Source organism: Macaca mulatta, chromosome 19 (genome assembly GCF_049350105.2).
Source record: "Macaca mulatta isolate MMU2019108-1 chromosome 19, T2T-MMU8v2.0, whole genome shotgun sequence".
In the NCBI taxonomy this organism is placed as follows: Eukaryota; Metazoa; Chordata; class Mammalia; order Primates; family Cercopithecidae; genus Macaca; species Macaca mulatta.
This window is the reverse complement of record NC_133424.1, coordinates 17,338,513-17,357,249: the sequence shown is the minus strand read 5'-3', so window position 1 is coordinate 17,357,249 and position 18,737 is coordinate 17,338,513. Positions and strand designations below refer to the sequence as shown.

At 50.5% G+C, this 18,737-nt stretch overlaps 1 protein-coding gene and 1 long non-coding RNA gene across 5 annotated transcripts in view; both read right to left on the bottom strand.

Annotated features, from left to right (window-relative positions):
* Nucleotides 1-18,737, bottom strand: part of SIN3B (SIN3 transcription regulator family member B) — a 50,292-nt gene that overhangs the window by 13,955 nt on the left and 17,600 nt on the right. For 2 of the 4 annotated variants that reach the window (XR_013409197.1, XM_015123246.3), the window contains exons 5-10: nt 18,017-18,160; nt 13,330-13,452; nt 11,860-11,949; nt 10,705-10,823; nt 2,453-2,660; nt 1,215-1,331 (exon numbers count right to left, since the gene is read on the bottom strand). Coding sequence is in view for 3 of the 4 variants with exons in the window: in XM_015123246.3 (XP_014978732.2) it covers nt 1,215-1,331; nt 2,453-2,660; nt 10,705-10,823; nt 11,860-11,949; nt 13,330-13,452; nt 18,017-18,160 (801 nt within the window). In the remaining variant the exon portion in view is untranslated. Of the gene's footprint in view, nt 1-1,214; nt 1,332-1,988; nt 2,130-2,452; nt 2,661-10,704; nt 10,824-11,859; nt 11,950-13,329; nt 13,453-18,016; nt 18,161-18,737 lie in introns of all 4 variants that reach the window. The other 2 variants (XM_077978231.1, XM_015123245.3) reach the window with 2 other exon arrangements.
* On the bottom strand, nt 5,529-6,781 carry LOC144336843 (uncharacterized). The gene is made up of 2 exons (XR_013409198.1): nt 6,661-6,781; nt 5,529-6,525 (listed from the first exon to the last, which is right to left on the bottom strand). It is a non-coding gene; the product is annotated as an uncharacterized LOC144336843 (long non-coding RNA).

Below are 18,737 nucleotides of genomic sequence, written 5' to 3'. Positions count from 1 at the left end.
TGGAAAGGAAGGCAGGAAGGGGTCAGCCACTGGGGAACTCAAGAGGCCTCAGGGAGGAGCCTGGGACCTCAGAGCGCAGAGGATTTTTGGAGGGGGGTGGTGTGTGTGTGTGTAGGAAACAGGGTCTTGCTCTGTCACCCAGACTGAAGTGCAGTGGCACAATTACAGCTCACTGCAGCCTCAACCTCCTGGGCTCAAACGATCCTCCCACCTTGGCTTCCCAAGTAGCTAGGAATATAGGTGTGCACCACCATGCCTGGCTAATTAAAAAAATTTATGGCCCGGTGCGGTGGCTCACGCCTGTAATCCTGGCACTTTGGGAGGCTGAGGCAGGCAGATCACAAGGTCAGGAGTTCGAGACCAGCCTGATCAACATGGTGAAACCCCGTCTCTACTAAAAATACAAAAATTAGCCAGGAATGGTGGTGTGTCTGTAATCCCAGCTACTCAAGAGGATCGCTTGAGGCCAGGAGTGTGAGACCAGCCTGGGGAACATAGTGAGACCTCATCTCTACAAAAAAAGTTAAAAAAACAACAACAACCTGGGCATGGTAGTGTGCACCTGTGGTTCCAATTACTCAGGAGGCTGAGGTGGGAGGATCATTTGACCCTGGGAGGTCAAGGCAGCAATGATCCATGATTGTGCCACTGCACTTTCAGCCTGGGAGACAGGGCAAGCAAAATAAATAAATAAATAAAAGTTTCTTTAACGTAATTTAAATTTATTTTTATTTTATTGCCCAGGGTGGAGTGCAGTGGCTTGATCTCGGCTCACTGCAGCCTCGGCCTCTCTGGCTCAAGCAATTCTCCTGCCTCAGCCTCCCGAGTAGCTAGGATTACAGGCACCCGCCACCAAGCCCGGCTAATTTTTGTATTTTTGGTACAGATGAGATTTCACCATGTTGCCCAGGCTGTTCTCAAACTCCTGAGCTCAAATGATCCACCTGCCTTGGCCTCCCAAAGTGCTGGGATTACAGGTGTGTGCCACCACACCCAGTCCAAACAAAATTTTTAAACAGAAAAAAAAAGTGCCATCTGGTAGCCAGCCCAGAGGCCAGCAAGACCCAGCAGGAAGCTTCCAGGAGCTGCTGGAATGTGCTGCAATCCCTGCTCCTAAAAGGAGACTGGCACAGTGGAGGAGGATCAGGACGCATGTCCGGTGGAGAAGGGGGACAGGCATGTGCTGGGAGGCCTGGCCACAGCACCACACACACCTCGAAGCGCTCGTCCTCACAGCGGTGAAGTTGCTCCTCGTACGGTGTCTTCTTAGAGCTGACGAAGGTGGAGTCCTCAGACCAGGAGGGGAAGGAGACCCAGGTGTCATTCAGTACCTGCATCGAGAGGAAACGCCATGAACGGCGCTGCATGCCCCAGGAGCTAAGATTTACTGTTAGCCAGTGTACAAAGTACCAAGATACATAATACAATCCTGATTATATGATAGGCAACTGCCTTATACAAATGGGAAGGTGAATCAAGTTTTTAAGGGAAAACATGACTTTGGTCAAGTGAACACTCCCTTGGTATCCTGGGAGATTGGTTCCAGAACCACCCCTGGAGACCCAAATCCACAGATACTCAAGTCCCTGATGTCAAATGGAATCCTATTTGCATATAACCTATGCAAAATCATCTCTAGAATACTTATACCTAATGCAATGTAAATGCTGTGTAGATCATTGTTACACTGCATTCTTAAAATGTGGATTACGTTTTATTGCTGTACTGTTATTTTTTGGTTTCTCTCTCCCCACCTATTTTCAATCCATGGTTAGTTGAAACCACAGATGAGGAACTTGCAGATATGGAGGGCTGATTTCATTTCAGATATTGGTAAATTTTCTCTGCAAAGGGTCAGAGAGCAACTATCTCAGACTTTGCAGGCCATCCCGGATGAATACTCAACTCTGCCTTTGTGGTGAGAAAAGCAGCCACAGGCAATATGTAAATGAATGGTTGTGTCTGTGTGCCAATAAAACTTTATTTACAAACACAGGCAGCGGGCCAGGGCCCATGGGCCAGAGTTTGCTGACCCCTGCACTATATCCTGGAATCCAGCAGGTACTCTTGAACTTGGACATGCAGTAATCGTCTGTCCACGAACCCTGGAGAAGTGTCCAATGGTCAAGCTAAACAGAAACACACTGAGGTCAGTGAGCCCGGGACGGAGCAGAATCATGGCAGCAATAAACCTAACTCAAATAACAGATGAATAAGTGAACTCCACATTATCCCTGACACTCTGTGTTTTGCCAAAACTACCAGCAGGGTACAACACTGTTGTCTCTGCTCAGGTGGTTTTGCTGGGCCACATCCCAGCACCACCCATAACCCAACATTCAGGAGGGCTGAGCACACAGCATTTCATTCAAAACGGGGGTATTGGGTGTTTGCTGGGGAGGGGTGGGGGATGCACCATGTCAGCGAACATGTAAGCCCCAGGGAGCGCTACCTCCTTGCAGATGGCCGTCCTCCCGCTGCACTTGGGCTGCTGGTAGGTTTTGGGGAGTGCCCGGTAGCTGGATCCTATGCGCTTACAAGATGCATAGTCGATTTCCCGGCTTATCCCGTCCCCGGATCTGTCGCTCATGGGTGGCGCGAAGGACAGCTCTTTTACCCCTAGGAAGGACTTGAACTGTGCAAACAGCTCTGGAAATTTCCTTCAAAGATAAAGAAAAATGGTAACTGGTCATCCCTTGGGCCTTCTGAGAGGGATCTGGAGATTTTAGAATGGCTTCATGTGGACATTACAGCTTAAACAGAGTCAGAATTCAACATCATGGACGCAAATGAGAGGCGGAAGAATCCAATACACAGGAAGTCACTACAAGTCCTGAGGTGTGTGAATGAATGGGCCTCCCACCCCTCTGTCACACACCAGGTCCCTTCCTGTGCCTATTGACCCCATACTCACAGGGAGGCTTTGAAATACACCAGAAAAGATGACTTGAACTGGCAGAAGCTGGAGCCCATGACGTTCCCTGACTGGAAGAGGCCAGGGAGCGGCAAGCCACAGCCAGTCTGCCCACTGCCTGTGTTTTGTTTGGTTTGGTTCTTTTTTTTTTTTTTAGAGAAAGTGTCTCACTCTGTTGCCCAGGCTCAAGGGCAGTGGCATGATCTCAGCTCACTGCAACCTCAAACTCCTGGGCTCAAGAGATCCTCCCACCTCAGCCTCCTCAATAGCTGGGACCACAGGCATGTGCCACTACGCCCAGCTAATTTCTTTTTTTTTTTTTTGAGACAGAGTTTCACTCGTCGCCCAGGCAGGGGTGCAATGGCACAATCTCGGCTCACTGAAACCTCCACCTCCTGGGTTCAAGCTATTCTCCTGTCAGCCTTCCGAGTATCTGGGATTACAGGCACGCACCACCTGTAAATTTTGTATTTTTAGTAGAGATGGGGTTTCACCATGTTGGTCAGGCTGGTCTCAAACTCCTGACCTCCAGAGATTCGCCCGCCTTGGCCTCCCAAAGTGCTAGGATTATAGGTGTGAGCCACCATGCCCGGCCAATTTTAAAAATTTTTGTAGAGATGGGGTCTTGCTATGTTGTCCAAGCTGGTCTTGAACTCCTGGCCTCAAGTGATCCCTTTCACCTCAACCTCCCAAAGTGCTGGGGTGACAGGAGCCACCATGCCCAGCCATCCCATCGTAAATAAAGTTTCACTGGCCCACAGTCACGTCCACTTGTGTACGCACTGCCTGTGGCCTGCACAAGAGAGGTATGAATCATCTCCACATAGCCCGTCTGGCCCCTCAGAGATCAAGTTTGCCTATCTCTGATCTACAGTCTTCCCCTCTCATGAGGGAGACTCCTCTCTGTGAACCCCTCTCTGGACACATGCTTGAAAGTCATCAGGTCATGGCTGTGGTTGACGATAGGAAGGCTTTAATGCAAACGACTCTACAATGCCAACTGGATTTCTGTTTAAAATCAGATCTGGTGGTGTGTGCCCGGAATCCCAGCTACTCAGGAGGCCAAGATGGGAAGATCGCTTCAGCTCAAGAGTTTGAGACCAGCCTGGGCAACACAGCGGGATCCCGTCTCTAAGCAGTAACATCAGATCCTACAAAAAAAAAAAGGTGCAGTTACTTTGCTGGTGCCACAATCCTGCAGTCACCCAGCCACCCAGCCCACCCTCCCATAATGATGTCCCCCTCATTGATGTGGCCTCCGTCGTGCCACGTATTTAAGAACCCTATGCCAACTGCGCTCACAAGGAAAACCCACAAGCCAATGGAAACGTAGGGAGGAAAGATACCGACGAAAATGCTGCAGAGATGCCTGAGGCTACTGCTGGGATAAACACAAATCAGGATCGCTAGAAGGGAATGCTGAACCCAGTTCGCCCGGCTGCCATGTGGCTGCCAGCTGCGAGGGGCAGTTCCCTGGGCCGTGTTCAGCCGCCCAGCCCAGCTGAGCACCTGACTGCAGGTTGAACACACAGAGGAAAGCCACGTGAATGTTCCTAACCCAACCAAGCATTGTGTCAAGAACACGCAGAGGTCCGTTTTCATCCCAGACCTTGCTCCATACAGACCCTTCCCCTAACGCCCGTCCCTGTGTGAGTCTCTGCTGCCGAAACATGGAAACAAGAACAGCTGACTGTCCCGGCACTGACCATCTGCTCAGCATCTTGCCTTTCAGACTCTCGCCTTTCATATTCCTTTTGTCTTCCCCTCTAACCTCCTGACAAACCCAGGAGGGAGGTATGGCCATTTTACAAAGACACTGAGGCTCGCTTGGCTAGTAGGAAGCTGAGTCCCAATTCCAACCCAGGGTGGTCATGGGCCCGCTGGGCGCAGGTGCCAACACCAGCTCCACACACAGCCCCTGGGGGCCCCCTGTCCCAGGTGGGACCCAGGCTCAGAGAGTGCTGGATTCTGAGCCCAGTGGAGGCGACTCAAGGTGAATGTGCATTCCACGTCCATAGAAAAGGCCCACCCGTGTGCCCACCACCCACGTCACAAACAGACCCCAGGAGCCCCCGTTTTGCCTGAGACTAGAGTAGCACCATCCTGCTCCGGGCTGTTCTTCAGGGCGATTACAGACCTTCAGCGGCCCAAGAAAGAAAACCCACTGAAAAGATCACCCCAACACGTGCATGCCCGGGACCACCAGGGAAAGGCCTTCTGATGAGCTCAGCTTGACCCGCGAGGGTCGTAACCTCAGGAGCATTTGATGTCAACACCACTGACAGGGAGGACTAGAGACAAACGCCCATCGTTTGAGACCCTGGTAAGGGACAGTTGCTTAAAAATGAGGACATGGGTTCACATCTGATGCTGAAACACTTCCAAGAAATGCTGGGTTAAAAAAAAAAACAAAAGACATCGAAGCCCAGCCTGACAGCACGCGCCTGCTTACGCTACGCCCAGCAGCCACTGTGCCCAGAAGGCAGAGAACATGCAAAGGGCTGGCTTTGGGGCTGGAGCACCCCGGCTGCTACCTAACAGCACGCTCAGCTCACCTATGAGTGCTTGTCCTAGGGTAAGTCAGAGGCATTTGATCTGAGCCTCAGTTTCCTTATTTATTTTTTTGAGACAGGGTCTCACACTGTCACCCAGGCTGAGTGCAGTGGTGAGATGAGGGCTCTGCCGAAACTCGAGTGATCCAGCCACCTCAGCCTCCCAAGAGGCTACAGGTACACGCCACCACTTCTGGCTAGTTTCTGACGAGGTCTCACTATGTTGCCCAGGCTGGTTGAGTTTTTTTGTTTGTTTTGAGACAGCTCGCTCTGTTGCCCAGGCTGGAGTGCAGTGGTGCAATCTCAGCTCACTGAAACCTCTGCTTCCTGGGTTCAAGCAATTCTCCTGTCTCAGCCTCCCGAGTAGCTGGGACTACAGGCACAGGCCACCATGTCTGGCTAATTTTTTAAAATTTTTAGTAGAGATGGGGTTTCACCATACTGGTTACGCTGGTCTTGAACTCCTGACCTCAGGTGATCCACCCGCCTCAGCCTCTCATAGTGCTAGGATTACAGGCGTGAGCTACTGTGCCAGGCCGCGGTCTTAAATTCCTGGATGCAAGTGATCCTTCCCCCTCGGCCTCCCAAAGTGCTGGGATTATAGGCATGAGCCACCATGCCTGGCCCCTCACCTTTAAAATAACTAGGAACTGTATTGAAATGCATCAAATATGTTTTAACTTTATGAATTACTTAAGATGCTAAAAGAAAAAAAAAAGAAAGGAAGGAAAGGACTTAATTGGTACCCTTGGGAAGATGATATGAAAGCAGCTCATCACTCGAGGCTGTGACTAGGGAGGAATCGAGACTGTAATCAAGCAGCTATCCTGGGCCACGGTGATCCTCCTGTGCATCCCCAAATGAGTGAGCAAACCTGGGAGGCTAATATCACAGAAATAACGGGCAGGGACAGGTAGAGGGGCATAAGGATAGAGATAGTAAGGACTAGAATTGGAGGGAACCAGAGGTGAGACGTATTAGAAAACAAAACCCAGGGCCTGGGCACCATGGCTCACACTTGTAATCCCAGCATTTTGGGAGGCCGAGGCAGGCGGATCACTTGAGGCCAGGAGTTTGAGAACAGTCTGGCCAAATGGCAAAACTCCGTCTCTACTAAAAATACAAAAATTAGCCGGGCATGGTGGCAGACGCCTGTAGTCCCAGCTACTCGGGAGGCTGAGGCAGGAGAGGCACTTGAACCCAGGAGGCAGAGGTTGCAGTGAGGCGAGATCGCACCATTGCACTGCAGCCTGGGCGACAGAGTGAGACTCTGTCTTGAAAAAAAAAAAGAAAGAAAGAAAGAAAAAGAAAAAGAGAGAGAGAGAAAGAGAGAGAGAGGAAGGAAGGAGGGAGGGAGGGAGGGAAGGAGGGAGGGAAGGAAGGAAGGAAGGAAGGAAGGAAGGAAGGAAGGAAGGAAGGAAGGAAGGAAGGAAACAAAACCCGGATGGGGGTGAGACTGAGCCATGTATTTGGTGCCCACCTGGGTGGCTGCACCTTCATTAGTGCAGGAGGTGGTCACTCCTGAAGTCAGGACACTCTTGCAATGAGATGAGCAGGGACTGGAACGGTACATGGGGGGCTCCTGGAGTCTGTTTTTGAGGGGGGTGGTGGGCAAATGGGTGACTGCTTAATAAAGGTTCAAGCCATTTATTGGCCATGTGGGTTCTTGGGTCTGTGCTTTATTTTACATTACATTACCATTGCTCCCAGGCCCCTCCACCCAGTCCCAGTCCCCTCCTGAGGCTGACCTGGCCACCAGGGGTTAGAAGCTGCTCTTAGACCTGACCTGCTAATGAGGCTTCTCTTTGTGCAACAGAGTAATTTTTTTTTTTTTTTTTTTTTTTGATACAGGGTCTCACTCTGTCACCCAGGCTAGAGTACACTGGCGTGATCATAGCTCACTGCAGCCTTGAACCTATTTTCCATTAGTTCTAGCCTGGGTAACAGAGCAAACTGTCTCAAAACGAATGAACAAATGTATATACACACACACACACACACACACACATATATATTTTTTAAGTTAACGCAAAAGGGCTCACACAGCACCTGTCCCCAGGGTTGATTTAACTTTTTCCCATTTAGAAAAAAAAAAAAAAAAAAGTCCAACCTACTGCCAGCGCTCATTTAATTTTACATAAACACACTCTTTGAAGCTGAAGCAAATCTGATTTTCAATGTGAAAGTAAAATATAAAAACTGTTCTTGGAGTTATTTCTAAACAGAACATCAGAATCATCTGAATCACCAGAATCGTCTATTTTGGAACAGTCAGATTCATCAAATGAATCTTTGGCAAACAACTGTTTGAGAACAATGTTAACATCAAACGTAGGAATGCTATATTTTCCAAGATTTGACATTTTCAGTGATCAAGAATTACTATATTTTGTAACTGGAAATATCACTACTAAAAGCAGAATGCTACACATAAAATGGTATCTTTTATTTCCAAAGTTGATATGAGAGCAATGCAAAAACAGTAATAAAAATGAGATGCTTCATGGCAAAGTTATCTCGGGGTAAACGTTGCAGCCGCAAGTGCCGTCAACCACTATCCTTGGGGTAAATGGGAAAAGGGTTAAGGAAGGACTGAATGGGCTGATCACGTAACTTGTGCACCCACCATGTGCGAGAACCATTGAAAAAAAGAATCGTGGCCAGGCATGGTGGCTCATGCCCATAATCTCAGCACTTTGGGAGACCGAGGCAGGCAGACCGCTTGAGGTCAGGAGTTCGACACCAGCCTGGCCAACACGGCAAAACCCTACCTCTACTAAAAACACAAAAATTAGCCAGGTATGGTGGTGCACGTCTGTAATCCCAGCTACTCGGGAGGATGAGGCAGGAGAATCGCTTGAACCCGGGAGGTGGAGGTTGCAGTGAGCCAAGATTGTGCCACTGCACTCCAGCCTGGGCAACAGAGCAAGACTCTGTCTTGAAAAAAAAAACTTCACGTGTTATTTTTCTCGACGCTCTTCCTTTCTTTAGGTCGATCCAAGTTTGTGACTTACATCATTTCCTTCTGCCGGAAAAAACCTCTCTTTTCCTTTTATTGGTGAGATTCTGTTGTATTTGAAGGGCCCTGCAGGTAGTACCCACCTGCAGCTCTCGGGAACTCCACGTAGGTCAGTACACTCACTATCCCCATTTTACAGCAAGGAAACAGAGTCTCAGACTGCCCAAGTGACGCACCCCAGTCACAGGGCTGATGTGCAGGAAGCAACACTGGCCCCGGCTGGCTCCCAGGTCTCACACAGCGCTCACAAGCCCGCCTACCCCTACTGTGCACACTCCTGTGAGCCCAAGAGCAGACACAAGTGTACATAGTTGCTCCCAGGCCCCTCCACCCAGTCCCAGTCCCCTCCTGAGGCTGACCTGGCCACCAGGGGTTAGAAGCTGCTCTTAGACCTGACCCACTAATGAGGCTTCCCTTTGTGCAACAGAGGTGTTACTTTTTTTTTTTTTTTTTTTTTTTGAAACAGGGTCTCACTCTGTCACCCAGGCTAGAGTACAGTGGCGTGATCACAGCTCACTGCAGCCTTGACCTCCCAGGTTCAAGCTATCCTTCCAGCTGAGCCTCCCAAGTAGCTGGGCCAAGAGGCGTGTGCCACCACCCCCGACTAATTTTTATATTTTTTAGCAGACAGGGTTTAGCCATGCTGCCCAGACTGGTCTCTAATTCCTGACATCAAGTGATCCACCCACCTTGGCCTCCCAAAATGTTGGGATTACAGGTGTGAGCCACCATACCCAATCCGAGCCCGATCTAGGTGTGAGAATTTTTTTTTTTTTTTTTGGAGACGAAGTCTCGCTCTTGTCGCCCAGGCGGAGTACAATGGCGCAATCTTGGCTCACTGCAACCTCTGCCTCCTGGGTTCAAGTGATTCTCCTGCCTCAGCCTCCCAAGTAGCTGGGATTACAGGTGCCCGCCACCACGCCCGGCTAGTTTTTGTATTTTTAGTAGAGATGGAGTTTCACCATGTTGGCCAGGCTTGTCTCGAACTCCTGACCTCAGGCGATCCGCCCATCTCAGCCTCCCAAAGTGCTGGGATTACAGGTATGAGCTGCTGCGCCTGGCCCAAGTGTTAGAATTTTAAAAAGTATTTAACAGGTGAATCTCCAGGGAATTATACTGGGGAAAAAAAAAGCTTCTCCCAGAGGGTTCCTCCTGTACAGTTCCGTTACTGTAACATTAGTGTCTAGAGAACAGGTAAGTGGCTGCCAGGGGTTTGAACAGACTCCAGCTGAGGCAGGGTTTTGGGATGGAGATAAAGGTCAAGGCCAGAACCCTGACAGTCCTGAAGCTATTCAGGATCTTCACTGCGGCGGATACACAACCCTTCACAGTGAGAAAGTTGTATAAAAACACACACACCAGACGTGTACGAGTAACATGGAGAGTCTGGAAAGATCGGGGGGTTGTGTGAGAGTCAATACAGGAAGTCCTCACTCAACATCATCAACAGGTTTTAGGAAGCTGTGACTTTAAGTGAAAAGATGTGTAACAAAACCAATTTTGCCACAAGCTAATTGACACATAAACAAGAATGAAGTTCCTACGGCATATTTCTGGTCACAAAACCATCATCGAATTTCTAAAGAGAGATCGAAACACTTCTAAAATGAAACACTGAAATGAAGGCAAGCCACATGTACACATAAAAAAGATGAGTAAAAACAAGTAAAATAATGATTTACCCAATTATCCCAATTCAGGGTCTTGGGTGGCCGGACCCCATCCCAGCAGCTCAGAGCACCAGGGGGGCACCCACCCTGGACAGGATGCCAGCTCACTGCAGGGCGCTCACCCCGCCACACTCACTCAGGCTGGGGCCATGGAGACTCACCGCTTTACCTACACTTAACCTAACATGCACATCTTTGGGATGCAGGAGAAAATCCCCACAGACATGGGGAGAATGTGCAAACTCCACTCAGACCAGAAATGAATGTTTTTTCTCATCGGTGTTACAACAGTGTTAAATGAAAAGGCATTATTCGAGGACCCTGTATTCTGGTGAGGATACTGACTACAGATGTTACTGTTAAAGGAACCAGCTGGAGGATACCCAGGTGGTGTATCGCTCCTTACAAATGCATGGGAATTGATAATTATCTCAATCACGTCAATTAATAAACAGGACTTTAGTAAAGCACAAAGTAACTAAAAACCAAGTAGATGGAGTTGACAGGAACAGAACCCCCATGGGGAGCCCCGGGAAGTCAGCTGCTCACCCCAGAAATGGGCTGACGAGCTGCAGGAGCTCGGAGCCAGACACCAGCTCCTGGTTGAAGAGTGCGATGCAGCGGAGGAAGTTTTCGTACACCTCCTGGCTCTTCAGCACACGGCGCACCTGCGGAGAGAGCAGTCAGGGACCACTGTGAACCCCTGCTCCTCAGCCTCTGGGCCTGACTCACTTGGAAGTCACCCACATGGGTGTGCGACATGGGAACCAGCTGTGTCTGTAAGTAAATGAGATCTGTGCTGCAATTCACACAGCCCATGCACATAATCCATGCACCAATTCACGGCCTGTGCACACGATCTGTGCAGCATTCACATCCCATGCATGTAATCTGTGTAGCAATTCACACAGCATGGGCACAAGAGCCATGCTGCAATTCACAGCCCATACACGCCATCTGTGCAGCAATTCACACAGTTTGGGTACACGATCTGCACAGGAATTCACACAGTCTGTGCACGCCATCTGTGCAGCAATTCACACAGTTTGGGTACACGATCTGCACAGGAATTCACACGGTCTGTGCACGCAATCTGTGCAGCAATTCACAGTTTGTGCACATGATCTGTGCAATTCACACAGACCATGCATGCGATCCGTGCAGCAATTCACACAGCCTGTGCACGCAACCGTGCAGCAATTCACGCAGTCCACGCATGCGATCCATGCAATTCACACAGTCTGTGAAAGCACTCTGTGCAGCAATTCAGTTTGTGCACACGGTCCTTGCAGCAATTCACACAGTCTGTGCACGCGATCTGTGCAGCAACTCAGCCCATGTACACAGCCACTTTGTTTGCTCTGCCCACAGACCCTGGGCGGGAACCCCACAATCATCCCTGATACCCAAAAAAGCTACACAGCTGCAGGGTGGCAGATGTGTATGTCTTCATACTCTGCTTGGACTCTCAGCACCCACTGTGGACTCCCGCCCACACCACATGCCTGGGCTTCAAGGTGGCCCACACACCCTTCTGCAGTGAAAGCTGGGGGCCAGCCCATCCTCCTGGTCCCACCTGTTCCATCCTCAGAGTGCACCCACCTTACCTGCCCCTCTCCCCCAGTCCTGGGGCAGGCCCAGGGAGCATCAGCCCACCCAGCTGGACATGGCATCCCTGAGATGGAAGCCAGAGCCCACCCTCACCTTGTCAAAGAAAGAAAATTCCTGCAGAGTCCCGTACTTCCCCACCGCAGCGATGGACAGGTCTTTGGTACCACGAAGTTTCATTTTTTTCTGTGGGGAGAAATTCCATGCAGTTAACTCTGCCTCCCACCGGTGGCCTCTATCCATCGCTGTCACAGAGTCACAAGAAGGCTAAGACCGTGCTTTCCTTTGGGAACTGCCACAAGGTGCTCAGTGAGGGATAGGCAGGAGCCTCCCAGTTACCCAGGATCCCCGAGATGACACCTCTGGAGCTACCCGCCACTGCCAAATCCGAGATCTCCATCTCAGAGGGTAGGGCTTTGGGTAACAGGCAAGACTGCCACAGCATCCAAACGGCAAGGGAGATGTGCCCCTGGCTACGACAACCTCAGAATCCTCTCCCTGTTTTGTCCTGAGGGCCAAGACAGCAACAAGAAGCGGACAGGAAGAGGGTTGCACTGGGAAGACCCTGGAGAAGCCAAGTGTTGAGTCTCTGCAGGCTTTTGTCTCTAAGCTGGACTTGGACCTGAACTTGGACACACAATCATGGCAAGAAGGACAACACTGTCTATCCAGAACTATCTCCAAAGTGCCTGAAGAATGGGGATGAGCTGGGTGCAGGGGTTCACGCCTGTAATCCCAACACTTTGGGAGGCTGAGGTGGGAGGACTGTTTGAGCCCAAGAGTTTGAGACCAGCCTGGCCAACACGGCAAAATCTCATCTCTACAAAAAGGTGTGGTGGCGCACACCTGTGGTCCCAGCTACTTGGAAGGCTGAGGTGAGAGGACAGCTAGAGCCCAGAGGTCAAGGCTGACTGTGCCATTGCACTCCAGCCTGGGTGGCGGAGTGAACGCCCATTCCCCCACCAAAGAAAGAATGATGAGGACATGCCAAAAGGACACAGGAGTCAAAGGGACCCTACCAGCCAAATGTGGAACAGCATGGACATCAGCACTAGAACGGATTATAACCCAGAGTCCATATCTAATATACATAACTAAATAAATGGGAGAATGAGGAAGTTCCCACCAATAGTAGAAAGCCAAGTAGTAACCGCACGAGGAATAATGGAATCGGAAAACCACCACTGCAGGTGAAGGGCGTGACAGGATCTCTGCCCTCAGCTCTGCAGTGACCAACCCGAACAAATGTGCATGGTGGCCTTGCCTGTGAGAGAGTCCCGAGGGTGAAAAGGAGACTGAGTGGTACACCGTGTTTCTTGGGACCTAGGGCGGGGGTAACACTCCTTCCTCCTCTTCTTCACAATAATCTCATGGGACAGGGAGAACGGATGAACAGCCACCTTAGAGGAGAGCCGACTTCCAAAGGTCCCACCGCTGGTGAATCTCACACAGCCCCAGGTCCAGCCCCAAACCCCTGCTGGGGCCTCTGTTCCCTGGCCACCTGCTGGGAAGGCCCGATTTGCTGGGGCCCCTGCATGCGAGCACGGCTGCGCGGCTGACGGGTACCTTGGCGGGTGCAGACACGGGGCGCAGGAGCGAGGGCCGGGAGCGCTTCCTGCTGTGCTCTGGGGTCTTGTCGTGCTCGTTCTTCTGCACACTGTGCATCTCGCATGGCCCGTTTCCTGTAAACTGAGGACACACGTGGGAGGTGGTCAGCACCGGAGACATGGCTGGGCCCATGCACCAGAGCATGCAGAGCTGCTTCCAGCTCAGCCCACAGCCCGGTGGGCACTGGTGGCCACAGGCGCCAGGCCAGATGCTCCGTCAGTGCGTGAGGTGACTCCAGCAAGACGCTCACATTCCAAGGTAACCGTATCTTCACAGACTAACACTGCTAGGCTGGGAGAAGGTTCCTGTGAGGCCTTTATGGGTAAGGGAGGGAGAGGGGCCAGGGGTTTCAGGAGGGAGACACCTGAGTTGGGTCTTCCCATGCGGGGGCTCATGTGGCGAGCCACTGGTGGGGCACCTCGCCGCGTGCATGCCAGTGCCACAGAAACACAAGGTGCAGTGAGAGAAACAGGCAGCAAGGGGAAGTGGCTGATTTTCGCCAGGGCACTGGTGGGGGCCTTGGGGCCAGGTTTTGAAGTCTTTTCTATGAATGAGAAAGCATTTCTGGGGGATGATGTCGTCACTTGCTGGGAGCAGAGTGGGGCTCGTGACTGGTTTGGGGCCTGCCTCCCAGGCTCTACACCAGCCATCGGCTAACAGGTCAAGGATGCTTGTCCCGAGAAGGGTGCCTACAGGGTGCCAATGACATTACAAAGAACTGTTTTGCAACAGTCTATTATGAACATACTGGAAGGCTGGACGGGCAGGGGATGATGGACAGACCGCAGCTTTTCTGCAGGATGTGGGCAGGGCTGGAGAGGCCCTACAAGGTTCTGTGCTACTGCGGTCACCTCCATCGTACTCCCCCTTCCCCTGCCACCACAGGACCAGCACAAAAAGACACCTCTAAAGACCTAAAGTGTGGGTGAGGTGGACAAGTCATGGTGCATCTGAACAAATCAGCCAGCAGCGATCAGATACCATGAGCTGGCTCTGGGCTGCTGTTAGAGACAGGCATACCTGAAATAAAACAAACAACAACAACAACAACAAAAAATAATAATAAGGAAAAAACCCAAAAAGCCAAGGGGCAGAACAAACAGGATGTCGTGTGTTACTTTGTAAAAAGTACTTGTTGCACACGCAGAGGAAATTTCTGGAAAGATATAAGACACTTAGAAGTGCTAACCTCTGAACAGAACTGAGTCAAGGGAGAGGAAGTTTGCATTAAAAATTTGATACTCCTGCTAATACTTATTTTTTCATTAGTGTATACTGTTTTTACAATAATAATAAAGACATTATTTAGCCACAATACTACTACTACTAATAAAGACTTACTATTTAGCCACAGCCAAGACTCAGAAGAATTAAACTTATTTGGGGGGAATAATTACCCAAAACTCAAGGTTATTTCGAGAGCTGTAAGTGGAGACTTTGGCATCTACACAACAATTCTCCACTGGTACATCTTTTTTTTTTTTTTTTTGAGACGGAGTCTCGCTCTGTCACCCAGGCTAGAGTGCAGTGGTATGATCTCAGCTCACTGCAACCTCTGTCTCCTGGGTTCAAGTAATTCTCTTGCCTCAGCCTTTCGAGTAGCTGGGATTACAGGCACGAGCCACCACATGTGGCAATTTTTTGTGGATGCTGGAACAGGTGCAAACTGATTCCCAAAAGATGCAGCTGGGCAACCATATGACAAATGCTGAACAAGAACAGGGGACCTGGAGGGGAAACCTGCCACGCGTCCAGTCAAGTTCACCAAGCAGGTATAGCAGATCTTCCCCAACAGTTCACATGGTTCTTGCTTTTCAGTTAATCTCCCAATCATGTGAACATCTGAGCTAGATGGACCCCCAAAGACCACCTAGGCTAGGGAATGGCAAATTAACACAGGGCGTGTTTTCATAAATAAAATTTTATCAGCACCTAGCCACACCCATTCCTTTTGTAAAGAGTTACTGGTACCCAGTCATGCCCATTCATTTTGTAAATAAAGTTTTGTTGGTACCCAGCTACACCCATTCATTTTGTAAATAAAGTTTTATTGTCACACAGCCCTGCCCAGTCATTGACATATATATTCCATGACTGCTTTCAAGCTACTAGGGCAGAGGTGAGTCTTTACACAGAGATCAGCTGGCCTGCAAAGCCTGTGATATTTATTATCTGGCCCTTTGTAGAAAAGGTTTGCCAACCTCTGATCCAGGCCAGTCAAATTTAATTAGGGCAATGCCAAATTTCATCTTGGTTTCTTTTTCCTACAGTTTTAATATACATCCAAAAGTTAACATAAAGATTATACTTCACGCAACAGATGCTGCAGTGCTTTTAATAATTTTAAAAAGTTGATCCCATCTTTCTAAATATACAAGATGGCTCTAAGAACCCAATACACACTAAAAATCTTAAATTGGTAACAAATGTTATTTAAGAGTCTCATGCTCTACTGACTGAGCTAGCCAGGCACCCTGCATAAATGCCACTTAAAGAAACCATGGACTGGGCACAATGGCACATGCCTGTAATCCTAACACTTTGGGAGGCCGAGGTGGGAGGATTGCTTGAGGTCTCAGGAGTCTGAGACCAACCTGGGCAAATCTGTGAGACCCTGTCTCTACAATTAAAAAATAAAAGCAGGCCGGGCGCAGTGGCTCACCCCTGTAATCCCAGCACTTTGGGAGACTGAGGCAGGTGGACTGCTTGAGGCCAGGAGCTCGAGACCAGCCTGGGCAACATGGCAAATCCCTGTCTCAACAACAAAAAAAAAAAATTGGCCTGGCATCGTGATGGTGCCTGTAGTCCCAGCTACTCAGGAGCCTGAGGTGGGAGGATCACCTGAGCCTGGGAGATGGAGGTTGCAGTGAACAGTGATCAATTATGCCACTGCACTCCAGCCTGGGTGACAGAGAGAGAGCTTGTCTCAAAAAATAAAAACAAACAAACTTTAATGCAATAAAACTTCACACACTAATGGCTACTAAAAAAAAAAAAAAGGCAAAAAAAGAAAAAAACCTGGAAAAGAACAAATGTTGGCCAAGATGTGGAGAGACAGAAACCGCAGTCCATTGCTGATGGGAATGTAAAATGGTGCGGTCACTGAAGAAAACAGTTTGGAGGCTCTTCAAAAAGTCAAACACAGAATTACCACGTGACCCAGCAATTCCACTCCTAGGTGTCTACCCAAAAGAACTGAAAACAGGTGTTCAAACAAATCCTTGTAATGAATGTTGATGGCGGCACTGTTCACAACAGCCAAAAGGTAGACACAACCCAAATGTCCATCAACAGAATATGGATAAACAGAATGTGGCTCATCCATCTAACAGAGTATGATTCAGCCAGAAAAAGGAATGAGCACTGAACCATGGTAATACATGGATGAACCTTGAAAACATGATGCTGAGTGAGAGAAGCCAGACACAAAGGCCACACAGGGTGATATTCCACCAATCTGAAATGTCCAGAATGGGCGAATCAAATTCACGGAGACAGGAAGCACATGGGCAGTTGCCAGGAGCTGGGGGAGGGGAAAGGGGTGGCTGCTGATGGAGACGGGGTCTCCTTTCAAGGGGACAAAAATGTTCTAGAACTCGGTAGTGGTGAAGGTTGTACAACACTGAGGATGTACTACATGCCATGGATTGTTCACTTTCTTTTTTTTTTTTTTTTTTTGGAGACGGAGTCTCGCTCTATCGCCCAAACTGGAGTGCAGTGACCGGATCTCAGCTCACTGCAAGCTCCGCCTCCTGGGTTCACACCATTCTCCTGCCTCAGCCTCCCGAGTAGCTGGGACTACAGGCACCTGCCACCTCGCCCGGCTAGTTTTTTGTATTTTTTAGTGGAGACGGGGTTTCACCGGGTTAGCCAGGATGGTCTCGATCTCCTGACCTTGTGATCCGCCCGTCTCGGCCTCCCAAAGTGCTGGGATTACAGGCTTGAGCCACCGCGCCCGGTCAGATTGTTCACTTTCAAAGGTGAATTTCATGTTACATAAATGTCACTTCAATTTTTTTAAAAGTCTTATGTTCACAGTGGGGGAAAAAAGGGGAACTGGAACAGGCAGCCCTGGCAGCTTCAGGCCACAGGCAGGGGAGAAAGGCTGACCGTGCAGGGTGAGCCCTGAGCCTCCCTGTCTAAGACCCCTCCTCGCCCATCTCTGCTCTCTACCACCATGGTCAGGGCCAGGCCACAGGCCACCCCCGCTACTGGCTCTTCCAGATCCAACGTGCTGGAGCTCCAGATCAGTCTCACAGGGGAAGCGATGGTGGGGGACCCAGCCCTCCTGCACCTTCCCACAGGGCTGGGGTCCCAGGCAGGGTGGGGCTCTGCAGAGCAGGCACAGGAGGTGGAACCCCTGGGCCCATCATCTCCATTGGAAGATGCTCTCTGCTTCCCAAACCACCCCAAGACCTGGGTATTGTCTGTACAGAGAAGCACCTTGGAGAATCGTTTACGAGCTTGCTGGGCAGGTGGAGCCTACAGTGAGGAACCCCTGGGTATCGCAACCTGCGTAGCTTCTGGGGGACCCCAACTGTGGCCTGGAGGGTGGATGGGCCTGGCCCAGCCCTGGGCCAAGCTGGCTGGAGCCCTCCCTCCTCGCTGAGGCCCCCGAGGCTAGGCAGGGGCTCTCCGCACTCACCAGAGACCGCTTGGCTTCGGGCAGGAATTGTCCAAACTCGGAGAGCAGGTCCTCCTGGCCCCGGAAGAGGTTGGCCACCTCGGTGAACACCTCCTCTTCGGACATGCCTCGGAACGGTCGGCCCCTCGTGTTCAGCTGCTCCTTCTGCCAGTTTTCAGGAAAGGGAAAACAAGTTATTAGCCAAGGAGTGCTATGCCCTGGGCTGGGACACTCAGGCAGCCCTCTGTGAAGGGGACGGGATGACGCTCAGGAAAGAGCACCTGCCAGAGGAGCCCACAGGACTGTCTGTTCACATGTGCATCTTGCTGCCCAGCATGGCCTGAGCCCCAGCCATGGGCAGGGCCTGTCCAGGAGTATGGGGGGGTCTCGAGGAGGGACACCCAGCAGTGTCCACGAGCAGAGGAGGCAGGGAGGTGTGAGGCTGGCTGGAATCAGGGGTGGGCTGGGGAAGTACAAGGTCAGGGGTGAACCCCAGGCCTTCCGAAGGGAAATGGGGAGTATGGAACGGGGGAGCGCTGGGCCGTGAAGGGAAGGGACTTCCAAGCCGAGGCACCTATTGGCCCAGAGTCACTGAGACCCAAGGAAAATGGCCTGATCCAGAGCTTAAAGCAACAAGAGGACCAAAGGGAATCCAGGCTGGAAGGCAGAAATGGGCCAGCAAAACCAAGATGGCTGTTAGAAATATGTCCTTATCAATTTTACACCCAAGAGTGTCACAGAA